Source organism: Gopherus evgoodei, chromosome 1, assembly GCF_007399415.2.
Source record: "Gopherus evgoodei ecotype Sinaloan lineage chromosome 1, rGopEvg1_v1.p, whole genome shotgun sequence".
NCBI classification, from domain to species: domain Eukaryota; kingdom Metazoa; phylum Chordata; order Testudines; family Testudinidae; genus Gopherus; species Gopherus evgoodei.
In genome coordinates, this window is record NC_044322.1 from 48,926,672 (window position 1) to 48,947,189 (window position 20,518).

At 41.6% G+C, this 20,518-nt stretch overlaps 1 protein-coding gene across 25 annotated transcripts in view; it reads right to left on the reverse strand.

Moving 5' to 3' along the window:
• SUPT20H (SPT20 homolog, SAGA complex component) overlaps positions 1 to 17,633 on the reverse strand; it is a 59,529-nt gene extending 41,896 nt beyond the window's left edge. For 20 of the 25 annotated variants that reach the window (XM_030563711.1, XM_030563624.1, XM_030563583.1 and 17 more), the window contains exons 1-5: positions 17,545 to 17,632; positions 15,944 to 16,040; positions 11,505 to 11,540; positions 10,335 to 10,393; positions 10,188 to 10,254 (exon numbers count right to left, since the gene is read on the reverse strand). In XM_030563711.1, the coding sequence (XP_030419571.1) occupies positions 10,188 to 10,254; positions 10,335 to 10,393; positions 11,505 to 11,540; positions 15,944 to 15,946 (165 nt within the window). In that variant the 5' untranslated portion in view covers positions 15,947 to 16,040; positions 17,545 to 17,632. Of the gene's footprint in view, positions 1 to 10,187; positions 10,255 to 10,334; positions 10,394 to 11,504; positions 11,541 to 15,943; positions 16,041 to 17,544 lie in introns of all 25 variants that reach the window. The other 5 variants (XM_030563635.1, XM_030563608.1, XM_030563601.1 and 2 more) reach the window with 3 other exon arrangements.
• Positions 17,634 to 20,518: the final 2,885 nt, after the last annotated feature.

The following is a 20,518-nucleotide window of genomic DNA, read 5'->3' on the forward strand; positions in this document are numbered from 1 at the left end:
CCCAGAGACTCTCAACAGGCTTTTCTCCAGTTTCAAACTGGGGCTCTGAGCAATCAGACCGCTCTCTTACATACAATGCAACTCCTCTACCTTTCCTCCCATATCTGTCCTTCCTGAACAGTTTATACCCATCCATGACAGTGCTCCTGTCATTTGAACTGCCCCACCAAGTTTCTGTTATTCACGTCATAGTTCCTTGATTGTGCCAGGACTTCCAATTCTTTTTGCTTGTTTCCCAGGCTTCTTGCGCACCTAAGATAACTAGCCGATTGCCCTACTTTCTCAGTATGAATCCGGTGGCTTCCTGTTTTGTACCCTCCTCCTTGTGTTTCCTCCCAGTATCCCACTCCCCCACTTACCTCTGGGCTTAGGTCACTATCCCCTGGCAAACCTAGTTTAAAGCCCTCCTCACTAGGTTAGCAAGCCTGCCTGCAAAGATGCTCTTCCCTCTCTTCATTAGGTGGATCCCATATCTTCCTAGCACTCCTTCCCAGAAGAGCATCCCATGGTTGAAGAATCCAAAGCCCTCTCTCCGACACCACCTGAGTAACCATGCATTCACCTCCACAATTTGACGGTCCTTACCCTGGGCCTTTTCCTTCAAAAGGGAGGATGGATGAGAACACCACTTGCGCCTCAAACTCCTTTATCTTTCTTCCTAGAGCCACATACTCTGCAGTGATCCGCTCAAGGTTATTCCTGGCAGTATGATTGGTGCCCACGTGGAGAAGTAGGAAGGGGTAGCAGTCTATGGTTTTGATCAGTTTCGGAAAAAACTCCATCACATCCTGGATTCTAGTTCCAGGCAAGCAGCACACTTCGAGTCTCCTAGTCCGGTCGGCAGACGGATGATTCTGACCCCCTTAGGAGGGAGTCCCAGACCATCACCATCCGTCTCCTCCTCTTGGGAGTGGTGATCATGGAACCCCCATCCTTAAGACAATGCATCCCATGACGTCTGGCTGATGGGGTCTCCTTCTGATACCTTCCCTCAGAGGGCTCTTCTAAATCCTTCTCTGATGCAGTAGCAGTGCAGAGAGCCTGAAAACAGTTTCACACCTCCATCTGCATTGGGGGTACATGGGTTCCCCTCTTTCTTCATCTGGAGGTCACATGCTGCCAATATTCTTCCCTGCTCCGCACTGCACTCTCTGAATCTTCAGCACGTTTTGCTTCTAGAACCAAACCCTGACTTCTATCCAGAAAATCTTCATTTTCTCTCATGCAACGCAGGGTTGATATTTGGTTCTCTAGTCCTCTAACCTTCTCTTCCAATATGCAAACCAACCTGCACTTCATACAGACAAAGTCGCTTCTGTCCTCTGGGAGAAAGACAAAACATGGCACATTCTGAGCAGGCCACAACAATTCATCGCTCACTATCCATGTCTTCCTTCCAAGAGACTCCTCAGATGTCGTATGTACTGCTCACAGGAGCCTGAAAGGGAAAAACACTCTGTGCGAACTCCCTCTGTTTGCCTATCCTCTGTTCACTGCTCACTCGGTTCGCAACTGGCTGCCTTTTTATAAGGCTGCTGGCTCGAAGCAGGTGGCCCGGCTTAAAGCCTTCCCTCCAATCAACCACTCAAGGCTCACCTGGAACAAAACACTCCCAATTCACACTTTTCAATCAAACACCAACACAGTCAAACGGTCACACTATTCAAACAAACAATCACAAGGATTGTCTAATAAGAAAGTATGGTTGAGTTTTTGAACAAGTATGGCTGTCGATTAATCGCAGTTAACTCATGTGATTAACTCAGAAAAATTAATCATAAGTATTAATCATGATTAATCGCTGGTTTAATAGTATTCTATTGTTTAGCAGTGCTAATTGAAATTTATTAAATATTTTTGGATATTTTTCTACATTTTCAAATATATTGATTTCAATTAAAGTGTACAGTCCTCACTTTATATTATTTTTTATTCCAAATATTTGCACTGTAAAAGTAATAAACAAAATAAATAGTATTTCTCAATTCATGTCATACAAGTACTATAGTGCCATCTCTATCGTGAAAGTGCAACTTACAAATGTAGAATTTTTTTGTTTGGTTACAGAACTGTATTCAAAAACAAAACAATGTAAAACCTTAGAGCCTATTAATCCACTCAGTCCTACTTCTTGTTCAGCCAATCACTAAGACAAACAAGTTTGTTAACAGTTACAGGAGATAATGCCTGCTTATTTACAATGTTACCTGAAAGTGAGAACAAGCATTTGCATGCCACTTTTGTAGCCGGCATTGCAAGGTATTTATGTGCCAGATATGCTAAACATTCGTATGCCCCTTCATGCTGTCCGAGGCCAATGCAGGTTCGAGTAAGGATTTGATTGAGGAAAATCAAAACGAAAACAGATTGTAATTCAAAATCAAGCGGTTGTTTATTAATGGGGAATGAGTTGCAAATTGGGCTGGGGAGGAGCACTTTTACCAACAATACTATCAGAACAAGAATATACATACAACTTGAAACAATCTGTTTACATTCAACAACAAAAAACCAAGCAGCCTATAATCAACTGCACACTAAAAATCAGAACAGATACACAAAACTAAGTAAACTGTGCGCACATTAACCAAATATTGTAAAATACAGCAATTAACTACAATAGCAATTAATACAACAATTTAACTTTCATATACTATATACACATCTTGGTATCAAGTAAGGGAGGGAAAAAAGGAAAAAGGCTAAACAAAACAGAGTATTTACAGCACACTCCAGGTGCAGCTGACCAGCAGTACAGACACCAAGGGCATGACGAATTGGTGGGAAAATAAACCAAAAAAAGAAAGCAAAATCGACACGACCCGAGCCAGCTAAATCCGGAGGAGACCCTGGCTGAAAGGGTGATCTGGCCTTTCAGCTAGCCTGCGGATACTCCTGCAGATTTTGGCACGAGACATAGTTTTATTCAAAGACTCTTACTCATGTCAGCATCTGATTAGTCCCTAGCTTCTTCACCAACCAGGTTCCGAGCTGGTGCCCTCTACATCAATGGGAGCTGCACCCGGCACACTACCTTTGCACACAGCTCTATGCTTTTGCACACAGTACTAACTGACCTTTTGACTGACAGAAGGTTCGAGAGCAGGCACACTGGTATTTTTGCACATGGCACTAGTCTGACCCTTAGTTGACCAGGGAAAAAGAACGGGAATAGGCACACAGTACTATAATGTTGCACACCGCATTACTGTGTTGCACACAGTACCAACGTGACCTTTTGACCGACAATTGGCCAGATGCCGTGTTTAAGCATAGGCTTTAGGGCTGCAACACATGCTTCAACTACCCTTCCAGAGGACATCCTTCCACATTAATGACGCTCATTAAAAAAAATCATGTGTTAATGAAATTTGTGAATGAACTCCTTGGGGAAGAATTTTGTCTGTCTCCTGCTTGAATACCCGCATTCTGCCATATATTTCATGTTATAGCAGTCTCAGATGATGACCCAGACACGTGTTGTTCATTTCATGAACCCTTTCGCTGCAGATCTGACAAAACGGAAAGAAGATACCAATGTGAGATTTCTAAAGATAGCTACAGCGCTCAACCCAAGGTTTAAGTGTCTGCCAAAATCCAAGAGGAACAAGAGTGGAGCATGCTTTCAGAAGTCTTAAAAGAGCAATACTCCGATGCAGAAACTACAGAACCAGAACCACCAATAAATAAATAAATAAAATAAATTAAAAAAGTTAAAATAAATAAATAAAAATCAACCTTCTGCTGGTGGCATCTGACTCAGATAATGAAAATGAGCATACGTTGGTCCACACTGCTTTGGATCATTATTGAGCAGAACCCGTCATCAGCATGGACGCATTTCTCTTGGAATGGTGGTTGAAGATGAAGGGACAAATGAATCTTTAGAGCATCTGGCATGTAAATATCTTGCAATGCCGGCTATAACTGTGCCATGCGAACATCTGTTCTCACTTTCAGGTGACACTGTAAACAAGAAGCAGGCAGCACAGGACTTGATGGTGACGGGGGACTTCAACTACCCAGACATTTGTTGGGAAAATAACACATCAGGGCACAGATTATCCAATAAATTCTTGGAATGAAATGGAGACAATTTTTTATTTCAAAAGGTGTAGAAAGCTACTGGGGGGGGGGGGGGGCTGTTCCAGATTTGATATTGACAAATAGGAAAGAACTGGTTGAGAATTTGAAAGTGGAAGTGATCATGAAATGATAGAGTTCATAATTCATAAGGAATGGTAGGAGGGAGAACAGCAAAATAAAGATAGTGGATTTCAAGAAGGCAGACTTTAGCAAATTCAGGGAGTTGGTAGATAATATCCCATGGGAAGCAAGTCTAAGGAGAAAAACAATTGCAAACAGCTGGCAGTTTTTCAAAGAGACATTATTAAGGGCACAAGAGGAAACTATCCCACTGCATAGGAAAGATAGGAAGAATGGCAAGAAACCATCCTGGCTAAACCAGGAGATCTTCAATGATCTAAAGAGACCTATAAAAAGTGGAAACTAGGTCAAATTACATAGGATAAATATAAACAAACAAAACAAGTATGTAGGGACAAAATTAGAAAGGCCAAGGCACAAAACAAGATCGAAACAGCCATAAAGAGCAACAAGAAAACATTCGACAAATACATTAGAAGCAAGAGAAGACCAAGGACAGGATAGGCCTGTTACTCAATGGAGGGGGAGGGGGAGGGGGAGGGGAGGACGAGACAATAGAAAATGTGGAAATGGCAGAGGTGCTTAATGACTTCGTTTTGGTTTTTACCAAGAAGACTGGTGGTGATTTGGACGTCTAACATAGTGAATGCCGGTGAAAATGAGGTAGGAACAGAATAGGTTAAAATAGGGAAAGAACAAGTTAAAAATTACTTAGACAAATTAGATGTCTTCAAGTCACCAGGGCCTGATGAAATGCATCCTAGAATACTTAAGGAGCTGACTGAGGAGATATCTGAGCCATTAGCAATTATCTTTGAAAAAAGTCATGGAAGATGGGAGATATTTCAGAAGACTGGAGAAGGGCAAATATAATGCCCATCAATAAAAAGGGAAATAAGGACAACCAGGAAATTACAGAAGTTAAATTGACTGGTCTGTACCTAGAAAGATAATGGAGCAAATAATTGATCAAACAATTTGCAAACATCTATAAGATAATAAGGTGACAAGTAACAGTCAGCATGGATTTGTCAAAAACAAATAGTGTCAAACCAACCAGATAGCTTTCTTTGACAGGGTAACAAGCCTTGTGGATAGGGGGCAAAAACAGTAGATGTGGTATATCTTGTCTTTAGTAAAGCTTTTGATACTGTCTCACATGACCTTCTCATAAACAAATTAGGGAAACGCAACCCAGATGGAGCTACTACACGGTGGGTGCAAAACTGGTTGGAAAACCATTCCCAGAGAGTAATCATCAGTGGTTCACAGTCATGTTGGAAGGACATGATGAGTGGGGACCCGCCGGGATCAGTTCTGGGTCTGGTTCTCTTCAATATCTTCATCAAAGATTTAGATAATGGCACAGAGTACACTTATAAAGTCTGTGGACGATACCAAACTGGTAACGGTTGCAAGTGCTTTGGAAGATAGGATTAAAATTCAAAATGATCTAGCCAAACTGGAGAAATGACCTGAAGTAAACAGGATGAAATTCAATAAGGACAAATGCAAAGTACTCCATTTAGAAAGGAATAATCAGCTGCATACATACAAAATGGCAAATGACTACCTAGGAAGGAGTACCGTGGAAAGGGATCTGGGAGTCATAGCATAGTATAATGCTGTTGCAAATAAAGCAAACATCATTCTGGGATGTATTAGCAGGAATGTTGTAAGCAAGACACGAGAAGTAATTCTTCCGCTCTAATTAGGCCTGAACTGGAGTATCGGGTCCAGTTCTGGGCACCATATTTCAGGAAGGAAGTGGACAAATTGGAGAGAGTCCAGAGAAACCAACAAAAGTGATTAAATGTCTAGAAAACATAACCTATGAGGGAAGATTGAAAAAAAAGGGTCTGTTTAGTCTGGAAAAGAGAAGACGGAGAGGGGACATGTAAAAGGTTGCTACAAGGAAGAGGAAGAAAAGTTGTTCTCTTTAACCTCTAAGGATAGGAGAGGACGCAATGGGCTTAAATTGCAGCAAGGGAGGTTTAGGTAGGATATTGGGAAAAGCTTCCTAACTGTTAGGGTGGTTAAGCACTTGAATAAACTGCCTAGGGAGGTTGTGGAATCTCCATCATTGGAGATTTTTAAGAGCAGGTTAGACAAACACCTCTCAGGAATGGTCTACTGAACTAAATGACCTCTCGAGGTCCCTTCCAGTTGTATGATTATCTCCTAGAAATGTAAACAAACCTGTTTGTCCGAGCAATTGGTGAACAAGAAGTAGGACTGAGTAGACTTGTAGGCTCTAAAGTTTTAGATTATTTTACTTTTGAGTGGCGTTATTTTTTGTACATAATTATACATTTGTTAAGTTCAACTTTCATGACAAAGATTGCACTACAGTACTCGTATTAGGGGAATTGAAAAATACTGTTTCTTATGTTTTTACAATGCAAATATTTGTAATAAAAAATAAATATAAAGTGAGCACTGTACACTTTGTATTCTGTGTTGTAATTAAAATAAATATATTTGACAATGTAGAAAAACAAATATTTAAATGGTATTCTATTATTGTTTAACAGTGCGATTAATCACGTAATTTATCACGATTAATTTTTTTAATCGCTTGACAGCCCTAATAATAACCAAGTGCAGTGTAACATCAATAGGTGCCACCAATTAAGGTTGCTCAACACTTCCCATTGCAAAACTATATTTAGTTCCTTATAACTTTACCAAACTTTTATCATTTGGTCTGAAGTTTCCAGTGCTGGGTGTCTGCATCAGGTTGAAATTTTTTAGAGAATTTCAGATTAAATAGTTCAGCAATTACCAGTGATAAGGCTAGGATAAAATATGTTTTGCCAGTATTCAGTTCTGGTGACCTTTTCTCCCTAATGCTCTAGTGCACCTAGAAAAGTTATCTAGGACTTGATATGTGGCAGAAGGAGACATAGATATGCCTTTTGTTGTCCCCATGAAATTCTCCCAAATTTGGCCAAGTTATAAGACTTTGGGGGAAAATCCAAAGTTTGCACACGCAGAGACTTCAATTTTAGTGGGCATGGAGTGACTGGGACCAGGAACTGCTGATGGAAGAACACAGAAATCACACCAGAAGCTGAGGGATGGGATGAAAAATCAAAACGTTAATGTGTGGCCCTAGGCATTTTTACTTCATGGTACTCAAACCCTGCCCCGAAGACAGAATTATTAGTTTCTTCATAGACTTTTCTATGTTACTCACCACCACAATATCCAAACATTCATAAGTTCACAAACATTCATTTTGCACAACACTCCTGTGAGTTGAAGGATATAATCCCCATAATACAGATCAGGGGCTGAGGCACAGAGATTAAAGGCTCAAAAGATTTTGGATGCCCAATTTGAGATATTTAGGACCTGATTTTTCAGAGTATTTGGCATTATATAGCACTTATACGATCAAAGTGCAGCTCCCACTGGCTCAAAATATTGTTTTCTTCTCCAGCTATTCAGTTTTGCCAACCACACTTCCTTAGTTTTATTTCTGGAAATTAAAGAGCTACATCATCAATGTATAGCCTTGGCAGATATTCCAACATATACCAATATTTATTTTAAAACATTTTTTCTCTTTTTCTCTCTTTAAATTTTCACATTTGTGGGAAGTTATGGCAGGCTCAGATAAGTATTTAATGACCATACTTGTTGAGATTCAAATAGTTAAAGCTTTATAGCCATTAAAATGCAAATTGTCAACATCATGTCAAAATATACATAGCAAATAACCTTATACCAAACTCTAATAAAAGCTCAAGAAGCACTTTTCTTACTATGCCTATCTGTGAATTGATCATCATCAATGGAAATATTTTTCCATCAGTTTGTGCGTGTACGGTGAAACAGATATTTACCAATAAAAATCTAACCTTTCCAAGCCTACAAATATAGTATTTGGCACATCCATATTTGATGGCAGCACCTTACACATACTGAAGTTGATATGCGTAGAGGTAGAAATGGTTTCCAACATTATCTTCCCATTAAGGAAAAATATCTTCCAAAGGTCCTGACCAACATTCTGTACTGTGGAGATCCATTACTGAAAATAAGGTCAGGATGTCTATTCTAATAGCCAGCATTTTAATTTAGTGAATTAGGGCACTAAACAGAGCTTCATGGGGTAAAGTATCTTCTAAATCAAAAATAATCCCCTTTGTATTCTTATGGACCAGGAGTTTACAACCATATTCCTGGTTTCATTTTAATCCTTCACTCCATTTCACCACTTGTGATGCATCTTAATTGCTGGGTAAACACTGGTTTGCTGACTGCCTTCCTCTTTTGCCATACTTGGATTATACAGTTGATTTCTACTTGAACTCTCCACGACGGTTCAATGTACTGATCAAACTTCTCAAAAGGTTCTCCCTACCTAGCTTCCAGCTATTACAACCTACCCAATTCTCCCCTCACACAAACATTACAATTCATCTCCATGCCTCTGGACCACCCTATCCTTCCCATCAACATTGAGCCTCACACTTTCTTCTACATATTCAGCCCTACTCTCTTGCAAGTGTGCAAGAGCACCAGTGTCTTCCTAGCTCTCTAGGAAATTAGTATACTTACAGCAAAAAAAAAAAACAACCTATTGCTGCCTGCCTTATTGCCATAATCCTCCTAATTTCCTCTAGACCCCCTAACTAGCTGCTGCAACTAACCTAAATCCTCCTCCTCTCCCTCCTGCTAAAACCTAATTCACCCAGCCCACTGCCCTGATGAAATTAAAGTTGTGAATAAAGTATAGGAGAGGAGATTAAAATGGCATCTACATTCACTAGAATTTGTGATGCCAAATAATCTCGACTACAATCAGCACTCAAAACCACAAAACCAAAGCCATTATCAGGCAAACCAAAACAGCAGCAATTCAGTGATGGGCATATATACACCATTCCTACAGTTTCTCCCTCTCCCCCTTTCCCCAGCCCCCAACAATAGGTTTGTTTCAATTTCTTGTTTTGTTTTTTAAGTGAGAGTGCTGTTGAAGTAGATTCCCTATGCTATTTTTAGCAGACATGCCAAGGGAAGTACATTTTAGTGTACAGTACTGACATTTCATCCATGACTTTTAAGCCTTAAATTCGTCAGATGAGGCTCTTTTCTTAGGTTTGAAAAAGACTTCACAATACACATCTACCCCAATATAACGCGGTCCTCAGGAGCCAAAAAAAAAAATCTTACTGCGTTATAGGTGAAACCACGTTATATCGAACTTGCTTTGATCCTCCAGAGTGCACAGCCCCCGCCCCCCCGAGCACTGCTTGACAGCATTATATCTGAATTCATGTTATATTGGGTCTCATTATATCGGGGTAGAGCTATTTGACAACAATGCAGCAGTTATCCCAGGAACAAGATGGCAATTTAAAATCGAAGACAGTCAAGTCTACTTCTTCACTAGTAGCCAAAGTAAGCAGAAAAAACACTGCAGGTCCTTTGACAGTAGTAACATTAGTAGGATTGGACTCCAAGTACAAACAGCGGCCCTAAACACACTCTCACTAGTTATGATGGTATAGGTTCTAGCACTAACACTCAGATCTCTCAGTAAGCCCCAGACCCTGAGACCCCTACTGTATTGATACTGTTATTACAGTGAACTTGTTAGACACTTATGGCTCTCCGGTACTCCGCTGGATAGCAAAGTAGCTCATTTATGGTAAAGGGTGCACACCACAGCAGCACGAAAATAGCCATCTACTTTCTCTGGCTGAAATTCTATTTTGGCCTCTTTTAAATTACACTAGAGTGACTGATTAGTTATCGGACCAGTCCTATTATTCTTTCTACTTCATACTGAACTGAAAAGACGCTTATCTTATAAACCTAGTCTGTACAAATAATGTGTGATTTCTAGGCTATTCATTAGCTCAGATCTAAGTGCTTCAGTCAAAAGATTTCTGCAAATCTCTTGTGCCATTTGCTGCTGTCTCCTCATTGTTAAAGAGCCTGCTAAACTTGCTTATTTACCTATTTAGAGGTTGCACTGAACGGCTACTTAAATAAATTCCACTTACCTTTATTTCAGGCTCTTTTTCACATTCTTCTATATACAAGTCATATAGTTTTTGAAATACTGATTTTCTGAAATTAAGGAAAATGTTAACATAAAAATTGTGTTAAATCAATACAATAAAAAAGTTAAAAATTGAAATATTTGCTACCTTCCACCGGATAAATATTTTCGTTTGGGAGGTCTCTGACGGGCACTTTCAATGACATACTGGAAGAGAAAGATGCATGAAACTCAACAATTCTAGCAATGTACAAGTTACCTGTAAGAGCCTTAGTATCATTAAAGAAAATTAAGGTTACAATAGTTATTCTGTATTACACAGCCAACATGTCAAACTGTAGTTTTTTAAATGGAGTAAATACTCCTAGAGTGGTCTATAGGAGTAGCAGTTACAAAAGAGTGCTTACTTCAAACCACCAGCTAACAAAGGATTTATTTCATAGCTAAAATTAAAACAAAGTGGCATGTTTCATGATCATCACTATTGCAGTTAAGAAGTAGTTTCTGAGGTATATGATGCTTTATGACAATATTTTATATTTACAGTAACAAAACCTTAAAGAAACCTGAAATTTCACTGTATTTGAACCAAGACAATTGCAACATTCAGATATAATGCTGTTGCCCTGGTACAACTCACTACCTTTGAATGCAGCCAACTGTATTTTAGAAGGCCTACTTTGTTCCTGTGTTTCTCTAACATTTTTTAGAAAGCAGGGCAATTCTAAACAAATGCAAGATGTGTACAATATTTTAGAAAATGTTAGTTAAGACACTCTCAGGTCAAATTTAGCCCTTGATTTAGGTTTTACATAGACAAGCTTTCACAAAATACAAATTCTGGAGGAAACATTGCCATTCTTGACAAAGTGCTGATTGATCATTTGGTTTATTTTAATAGAGACAGGTTCTCCCTCTTTCCCCCCCAGATATTTTGAATCCAATATTATATAGAACCTGTATATGAAAACTGACTGATATATTCTTTGCTGGCTGTGGGATGACTTAAATTGCTCACACTAGGTTTATGTAGACTATATAAATAGCATACTTGTAGGATTCTCCTTGACCAGGATACATAATAGTTTTAAAAATAGGAAAACATTGAAGACTTTATTTTCATCATGGGAAAGACCAGGCAAGTAGATTCTGTGCCTGGGCTGGTAGTTTTAGTGACCATTTTGCAACGCTAATGTTCTATACATAGTTTATACAAAAACACCTTCATGTAATATAAATGCACAAAATGTAAACAGGTATTTAAATTTACGCCTGGTACATTATTTACATATCAATAGGCAACTTAGCTACTCCTTACCTCTGCACGATCCAATGCCAGTTCTAAAGCTTGTTGCTGCAAAAATTATAAACAGCTTTCTTAGAAAACGTGTTAACTGATGAAAAGCTTGTACGTAACAACCACCCAAACTCCATGACTAGGACTCAAAGTAGTATTAATTTGTTATTTTTACAGGACTAGCTGATCAAAGGTAGGATTCTTTAGCACATACAGAATTCTACCAATAAATTCAGCACTCCGTTTAATTGCATTAACAGTAATTAACTCCATTACAGGATTTGTGTAGATTTGACTGAATTATTAAGTGTTAGAAGGACAGTGATGCCAAACTGTAAGCAGGGCAATACCAAGTTTTAATCAAAACTTGATTTTAAAAAATTGAGAAAAAATAGGCAGGCAAGGCTGTTCTTTGCCATTACCCTGGCTGCCAATACAACATCTTTTGGCACAACTGCCTGCTTGCATCTATTGCAGCAGGAAGAGTAGCACTAGTGGAATAAAGGGTGCGTGTGTGTGTGAGACAGAGAGAAAGACTTAGTAACAGCTAACTGTAAACCATAGTCTTGAAGAAACAAATCAAAGCCCACAGTCACTGATACCAAAGAGTGTGCATTAAAGTAGGTCATCTTCCCATGAGATGGGAACGAAGATGCAAACCTCCATCACTCAGATTCAGTACATTATACTTCTCCTATCAACATGGAGCCACTAAGAAGAAGTGGTCTAGGCCCCTTCCCCAGATACAGAAGCAGCCATTTGGTCAAAAACTGAGCTTTCGCAGAGTTCCTGCCCCAAAGATTCCCTTTGAGGTGGGTTGAAAATTATGTCAGAGCCCATGATTGCATACTGAACTCAAAATCCTGCAAATTGTTCATAACATCTGATAGCAGAATTAACCAGATAATACTTATTGTAGCTGATTTACAGAATCATAAAAACGTAGAGCAGGAAAGGACCTCGAGAAGTCATAGTAAGCCTAGACCATCCCTAACAGGAGTTTGTCCAACTTGTTTTTTTAAAAGCTTTCAACGATGGGGATCCCATGACCTCTCTTGGAAGCCTATTCCAGAGCTTAACTACCCTTATAGTTGGAAATGTTTTCCTAACACATAACCTAAATCTCCCTTGGTGCCAATTAAGCTCCTTACTACTACTTCTGCTTTCAGTGGACATAAAGAACTGATCACTGTCCTCTTTAGAACAGCCCTTAACACATTGGAAGACTTATCAGTTCGTCCCTAGTCTTCTTTTCTAAAGACTAAACATTCCCAGTTTTTTCAACCTGTCCTTGTAGGTCAGGTTTTATAAATCTTTTATCATTTCTGTTGCTCTTCTCTGGACTCTTTCCAATTTGTCCACATCCTTCTTAAATTGTGGTACTCAGAATTGGACACAGTACTCCAGCTGGAACCTCACCAGCCCCGAGTAGAATGGGACAGTTTTCTCCTGTGTTTTACATACAGCACTCCTGTTAATGCACCCCAGAATGATATTACCCTCTTCTGCAGTTGCAGCACACTGATGACTCATATTCAGTTTGTGGATCTTTTTCAGCAGTGCTATAACCTAAAGAATTATTCCCCATTTTGTAGTTGTGCCTTAGGAAGGAAAAATCAATGCACTTGTCTTTATTGAATTTAATCTTTTTGAATTCAGACAAATTCTCTAATTGGTCAAGGTCATTTTGATTTTTAAATCTGCTCTCCAAAGTGCTTGCAACCCCCCCCCCCAGCTTGGTATAATGTGCAAATTTTATAAGCATACTCTCTACTCCATTATCCATGTCATTAACTGAAAATATTGACTGGTACTAGACCTAGGACTGATCCTTGAGAGACCCCATTAGATACACGCTCCCAATTTGACAGCAAACCATTGAGAACTACTCTGAGTACGGTTTTTTAGCCAGATGTGCACCCACATTATAGTAATTTCATCTACATTTCCCTAGTTTGCTTAGGAGAATGTCATGTGGAACGGTGTCAAAAACCTTACTAAAAATCAAGTTACATCATCTCTACTGCTTCCCCCATAACCAGTAGTTCAGTAATCCTATCAAAGAGGAAATTAAGTTGATTTTGCATTTGTTCTTGACAAATCCATGCCAACAACTCTTTATACCTCTATTATCTTCCAGGTGTTTACAAATTGATTTTTAATAATTTGCTCCAGTATCTCTCCAGGTATTGAAGTCAGGCAGACTGGTCTATAATTCCCTGGGTCTTCCTTGTTTCCCTTTTTCAAGGTAGGTACTGTGTTTGCCCTTCTCAGTCTTCTGGGACCTCTCCGATCCTCCAAGAGGTCTCAAAGATAACTGCTCATGACTCCAAGATCGCTTCAGCTAGTTCCAAAAGTGAGCTAAGATGAATTTCATCAAGCTTTGCTGAGTTAAATACATGTTAATACTCTTTACCCTGCTCTTTCCCTATTTTGGCTTGCATTCATTCCCCTCACTGCCAATATTAATTAGGTTGAATACCTGGTCATCATAAACCCTTTTAGTGAAGTCTGAGGCAAAATATGCATTAAGCACCTCAGCTTTCTTGATGCCATCAGTTATTAGCTCTTCTTCCCAGGGCCGGATTAACATTTTGTGGGCCTAGTGCCAAACATATGTGGGCCTCCCATGGTGGACCCGCTCTGCCCAGCCCAGAGCACGGACACTCTTTACAAACCAGCAGCTGCCAGATGTGCAGGGCAAGGCAGGGTAGGCCAGTGTGCATGTGCCCCTTCCCCTCAGGGTGGTCCTATGCCACAATTCCCCTCAATCCTATATGCCCAGTGCCCCCTCACCCAACCCCTCCCCACAGACCCCTAAGGACAGAATCCCGCACTGAGATCCCTCACAGATCCCTGTGCTCAGCACTCCTCTGACCCACTATTATGCCCAGTGCTCCCAAGCCCAGAGACCCCACCACCACAATTGCACAGCTCCCTGCACACCACCACCCCCTGCCATCAGACCCCACCACTACTCAGTGCCACAACAGACAGACCACTCCCACCTTCCAGCACCCCCCTATCCCTTCTATGTCCAACACCCAAAACACATAACCCCTTCCAACCCCCACTACTCAGTGCCTCCCCAGAGACCCACTCCCCCGCACTCTGTCCCTCATTCGCACTTACTGACCCCGCTGGGAGGTGACCATGTCTACTGGGCTGAACCAGCAGTGTGGGGATCGCTTTGGCCCCTGGAACAGGAGTGGGGCCTACCCAGGGTGGGCTCACTCAGGACCCACTTGCCTGGCACGGCCTAGGCAAGCCCCCCCTGCCACCCTCCCCACCCCTATTTGCCAAGATCAGCCTGGCCTCTGCACCAGTCCAAGGTGGCTCGGCTCCAGTGAGGCAGGCAGGGTCCCATAGGTGGTGGGCAGCGGAGACTGCTTGGAGCCAAAGCTGCACTGGGGAGCAGGGCAGATCCCCAAAAGCCTGCACAGTCTGGCCGGAGCCAGCAGGCATGCCCAGTCTGCACTGCAGAGCCCGGCTGCTGGACAGGAAGCCCCCTACCAGAGAGCGGGACCTGCTGGCTGGGAGCCGCTCACACAGCAAGGCCTGGGTGCTGGACTGTCCCAGGTGAGAGGCCAGACCTGATGGTGCGGATGGGTTAGAAGGATCCATAATGCGCTCCTTCCCAGTGTGGGCCTGGTGCCTTTTTGAATCTGTGCAGGGCTCTAAAAATACTCTCTTTCAACTCCCAGGGAAGAATGTCCATACAAGTTCCCTCCAGAGCTGAGCAAACACATGATTTCATCATGTTAGTGCAGTGCACAGGAAGAGAAACTGGCTAGAAAAAGAGTGTGGTAAAAAACAAAATACTCCCTACCGCACCACCTAATCTTTCAGCAACAGTAACCTTAGAAATTACTTGTAACAATAGTAGGTATGAAGTTTTCAGACAGAAGCCTGACTTTCAAGCTGATGCTGTGTCTTTCAACTGTGGAAACCACTGCTACAAAACATTGAGACAGAACGTAACAGGATTCAAGATGTTGAGACATTAAATATTTATATGAATACAGAGATTAATACTTTCTAGGATAAATGTGCATAACGGATATCAAGCCACAGGCTTTTAGGCATAACTCATCCACTGACTGCTTGACATTAAGAAAATACCCAATAGGCATGTTACTGCCTAACTGCCCACTATAGATGTGTGAGTAGGGCTTATACATTCCTCTGGATCATCTAGAACTGGCCACTGTTGGAGACAAGACACAAGAATGGATTTATATGCCAATTCCTATATCCTATTAGCAGTGACTAATTGATTTAGGCACAGCATTCACAAGCTCCACAGAGAGCCTCACCATCAACTGGAGAGTGTTACACTAAGTCACATTTCTGAGGATGTCAGAGACACAAAGGACTTTTCCTTCTCCACCTTCACCTGCCAAACACCCACCACCCTAAAGGCAAGAGTTATTAAAAACATGACATGAATTGTATCTTACCATTGCAATTGAAGTCACGTGTCCAAATGGCAGATGAAATATTTAGGGGTTTTGGTGCAGTAGGCAAAAAGTCATATTTTTAGGTTCACAAGAGATACTGTAAAGTTGAGGGGAGGAAAAAAATACAATCACCAACTATGTTAAACAACCACTATAACTATTTAAACTGGATGTTTAATGGCAGATTATATTGAATTTATATAGCATCTTTCATCCACTAATACAGAAGTCACCATTGAATACTGTTATCCTGCAAGTGAACCATAGCCATTCTGCATCAACACCACTAGCCAGGAGAAGGAAAATAAACAAACAATCAAAATAAATTATAGGGCCAAATGCCATTACTATATCTGTGGTGTCTTGGCAAACTACCAATATCACCCGTCTCTCTGATAGTACAGTAAAATGGAATATATAATGAAGTAAGTGGTTAGAACATTTATTTTATGATCAAAGAGTCACTGCTGATGGCTTTGATTTTATATAATACTCAAAGGACAGCAGCTCCACCAACTACACCTCCTTGCACCATTTTGAGATGTTCGTTCAGTAATGACTATGGGGTATTAACTACTGAGGTGTTAACAATTTTACTGAGCACACAGGTGCTCCTTAGACATTCTTCATTCAGCTATCAATCAAGTCCAGTACTGTTTCACTTTTAAATTCAACTAAATAGACTTTTCAGATTAATTCAACTACTTAAATATAAAGTTTTAAAATCCTGTTTACTAATCATGCTCTTCCCTTTCAGCCTCTCAATGAGGAAACTTGAAAGTCAAAGAGATCAGTTTTACTTTTGGTTCTTAATGTTAAATTTCAAACACAGCAGGGGAGCAGTTTAACCATTTCCAGTGGGTTTTATTTTGAAATGTGGAAACATTCCTACTGGTTTTAGGCTCTATAAAGCTTTTTAATACACATTTTAAATGACAAATTATGTTTAAATGGACAAATATGTCTCTTATTAGCTATATGCTAGCCAACCTCTTTCCTTAGAAATCTGTCCAGCCTTTCTTTGTTTGTTTTTGGTCCCAATTCCAGCGACGCACTGTGGGGCTGCTAAGTGATGCTGCGTCTCCAACAAGGACGCTACAGCTCTCGCCTTTAGTGACCAGGATGTGTTAAACGCTTTCCAAGCCAGCGAAGGCACAATCCCTGGCCTAGAGACCCTGCACCCCACAGCTAGACAGAGGTGGGAGGGACCGCGATCAGGGCAGCGCCTGGCCACGCTCGGGTCTGGATCCGCGGGATTGCCGGGGGCGCGGAGAGGGGCATGACGCCGGGACCGCAGGCGGGGAGACGGGACAGGCAGGTTTAACACAGGCCTTGCCAGGGTCCCGTTGGGGGATGCGGTAGCGGCGCCCACCGCTGACAGCGTCGCCGCTGCAGGCATGGGAGCGGGCCGCAGATCCCAGCCGGGAGAGCGATGCTCTAGAGCCGCCCAGACAGCACGGAGAGGGCCGGGGCGGGCCCGGGCGACACCACAGCCGCGGAGAGGCCGGGACGGGAGGCCCTAGCGGCCCGGCCCCGGGGGAAGGCGCCGCCCGGAGGGGCACGCGGGGGATTAGACTCGACCTCGCCCGCAGCCCCTTTACCTGCCAACCTCATGTCGGGTCCTGCCCCCGCGGCCCTTTCGTCCGCCCCCACCAGCCCGCGGCCGCTTCCGCCCCAGAACTTCCGGGTGCGGCCCGGAAGGGGCGGGAAGAGTTACCCTAGAGACGGGATGGGGGCGGGGGGAGTTTCTACCGTGTTGCCATGGTGAGCAAGCTAGGTGTGACTCCCCGTCCACAGTAGCGGCCGGGGGCGGGAATCCGGGAGCAGGGGTGAGGGGTGAGGCAGTTCTGGAGCCTTCGTCTATTTCCCTACATATGCATCTAGCTTGTAGTGCAGGCACTGATCCCTGCGGCCTCCCAGCCTCTCCCGTCATGGCTCCCACACTTACCTGCCTCCCCATACGCAAGGCCGAGTCCCGGCTCTGCCACTGACTTCCTGTGTGACCTTGGGCAAGTCGCCTATCTCCAGAGCTTAGGAGCCTAAATACCTTGGAGGATGTGGCCCTTAGTAACTCTCTGTACATCTCTTTGCCATCCTGGGGAGCACTTAAAATGGGGGAAATAGTACTTCCCTAGCCATGTTGTGAGGCCAACTATGTGAAAGGTTGTGATTATCACAGAAAGGAGGACCTTTTCACTACCTAAAGTAGATAAGGCTTGATGCCCATGCTAGTGGAAATTCCTGCGGGGCACAGGTATTTCAGTGCTAGTGGGCAAGTCCATTTCTGGTTGGTGAAGCAGCAATTCATTTTGGAGTAAATTACCAAGTCACTTAAAATTTTTAAATCAAGACTAGATATTTTTCTAAAAGATGTGTGCTAGGAATTATTTTGGGGACATTCTGTGTTATACAGGGGGTCAGATGAGATGATCACAATGGCCTTCTGGCCTTTGAATCTATGAATTGTGAAGAGCACAGTGGTAACTCTGGTGGGGGGGTGGCAATGGTTCTATGCCTGGGGTGGGATGAATTTTGTTTCACTGTTAGAATTACAAATTTGGTATGAGGGCTGGTTTTCTATAAACATTTGAAGGCTTTCGGCAGAGTTCTATACATTCTATAGTACAAAACCTGCAAATACCTAGAGCCCTGCGTGGATACAAAATTTGTATCTGCATCTGATCTGCAATCTGCAAAAACGATCCATGGATATAAAGCAGATATCTGCAGATTTTCAGGGCTTTAGATATAAATTTTGGATCTGCATCCATCTGCATCTGCAAAAATGCTCCACAGCTATCCGCATCCGCAAATATTTGCAGATGTAAAGTGGATATCCGTGGATTTGCAGGGGTCTACAAATAGCCATCTCTAAACCAACAGAGGCAGCCAGTGGAGGTCGCAGTTCAAGGGCAGGCGTCATCATGATGCAACATTCAGGCTGATACTCCTTCTGATCACTACTTGTGTATGTTGGTAAGGGTGGCAGATATTCATTGGCAGGCAGGTGCTCCAAACAATGAGGATCTTTGTGATGCTTGACACTATCTCTGCAGGAGTCGGAGGCAATGGGCTGATCTCAGATTGCATTACAAATCTACTGATAGCATAGATGGAAAGTGGTTTGTCTGTTTGCTTTACTTGAATATTTTTATTATGTATAAGAGTACAACAAAGAAGACAACAAACACAGACACAGAGTAGTGTAGGTATATTCCTGCGCACATTTAAAATTTCTATGAATTATACAACAAGTAAGATAGGAGCATCAAGATCAAGATACAAACGTAAAATGGTATATTTAGAGATAAGTATCTACCAGGATTAGATGATAAAATAATGATGTAATGAAAGAGTGAAAACAACTCCTTACTGCCTAAATATCAATTTATTAATCAAGCAATACAGATTTTGGGGTAGGAATTGGACTCCTTAAAGCACAAGAATTGTAAAAAATGTTTAAACTGTGTTAGTAACATTGCAACATTGATTAATGGTAGCAATTCTGTAAGCATCTGGCCAAGGAGACCATATGTTATAATACCTATGAACAGAGTTATTCGCTGAATATGTTAGTCTTTCCATCTCATTCATTGTCTATATGAGATTTTTCCATTGTCTAATAATGAAGGTTCTGTCAAGCAGCCAGTAACTTGTGATAATGTATTTTTCCAAATGTAATAGCTGAGGGTCATTTCTTATGAGGTCCCGAGTTCCTCTTGCAAAGTGCTGATGTTCCCCAATGCCTGCTCAAGTAAAAAGGGATTGAAGACTCTATATTTAGTAGATCTTACAAATTAAAAGTAAATTAATCAGGAATATAAAAAAGTTAAAAATATCTAAAATTTTGCTTTATAATTGCTGAGTGGGAGGAGGTGTCTTTCCCAACTCAGTCCACATGCTACGCAAAATCAAAACTTAGTCCCTTCCTAAGATTTTATCTTATAAATAAATCAAAATTAGAGGTGTAGGTTGTGGGGTAGCTCCAGTCTCAACTATGGAGTAACCATTCCTTCATAATATACAGCCAATAAAATAATGTGGCTGTACTTAGCACATAAATAGAACTTTACGAATGGTAAATAATTACCATGACATGCTTATGAGATAGGTAAGTATAATTATCCCCATTTTATACATGAGAGAACAGAGAGGGTGATTCTTCATTGCACTAAGGGTTCTTTATGTCACCAGAGGAAGTGGTTTCTGAGAATATCCCCTGCATAAGGAGGCTTCCTATACCAGCACAGAACCGTTAAGGGCAGCGGTCCCATAGCCCTCATCCCAGCCTCAGTACACGGGAGTGTATCAGTATAGGGAAATGGGAGGGGAGAGGTGATGAAGGGGTGCAGCTAGAGCAGGGGTCGGCAACCTTTCAGCAGTGGTGTGCCGAGTCTTCATGTATACACTCTAATTTAAGGCTTCACATGCCATTTTAACGTTTTTTAGAAGGTCTCTCTATAAGTCTATAATATATAACCAAACTACTGTTATATGTAAAGTAAACAAGGTATTCAAAATGTTTCAGATCTTTATTTAAAATTAAATTATTAGTTTAGTGTGATCCTTGCCCTT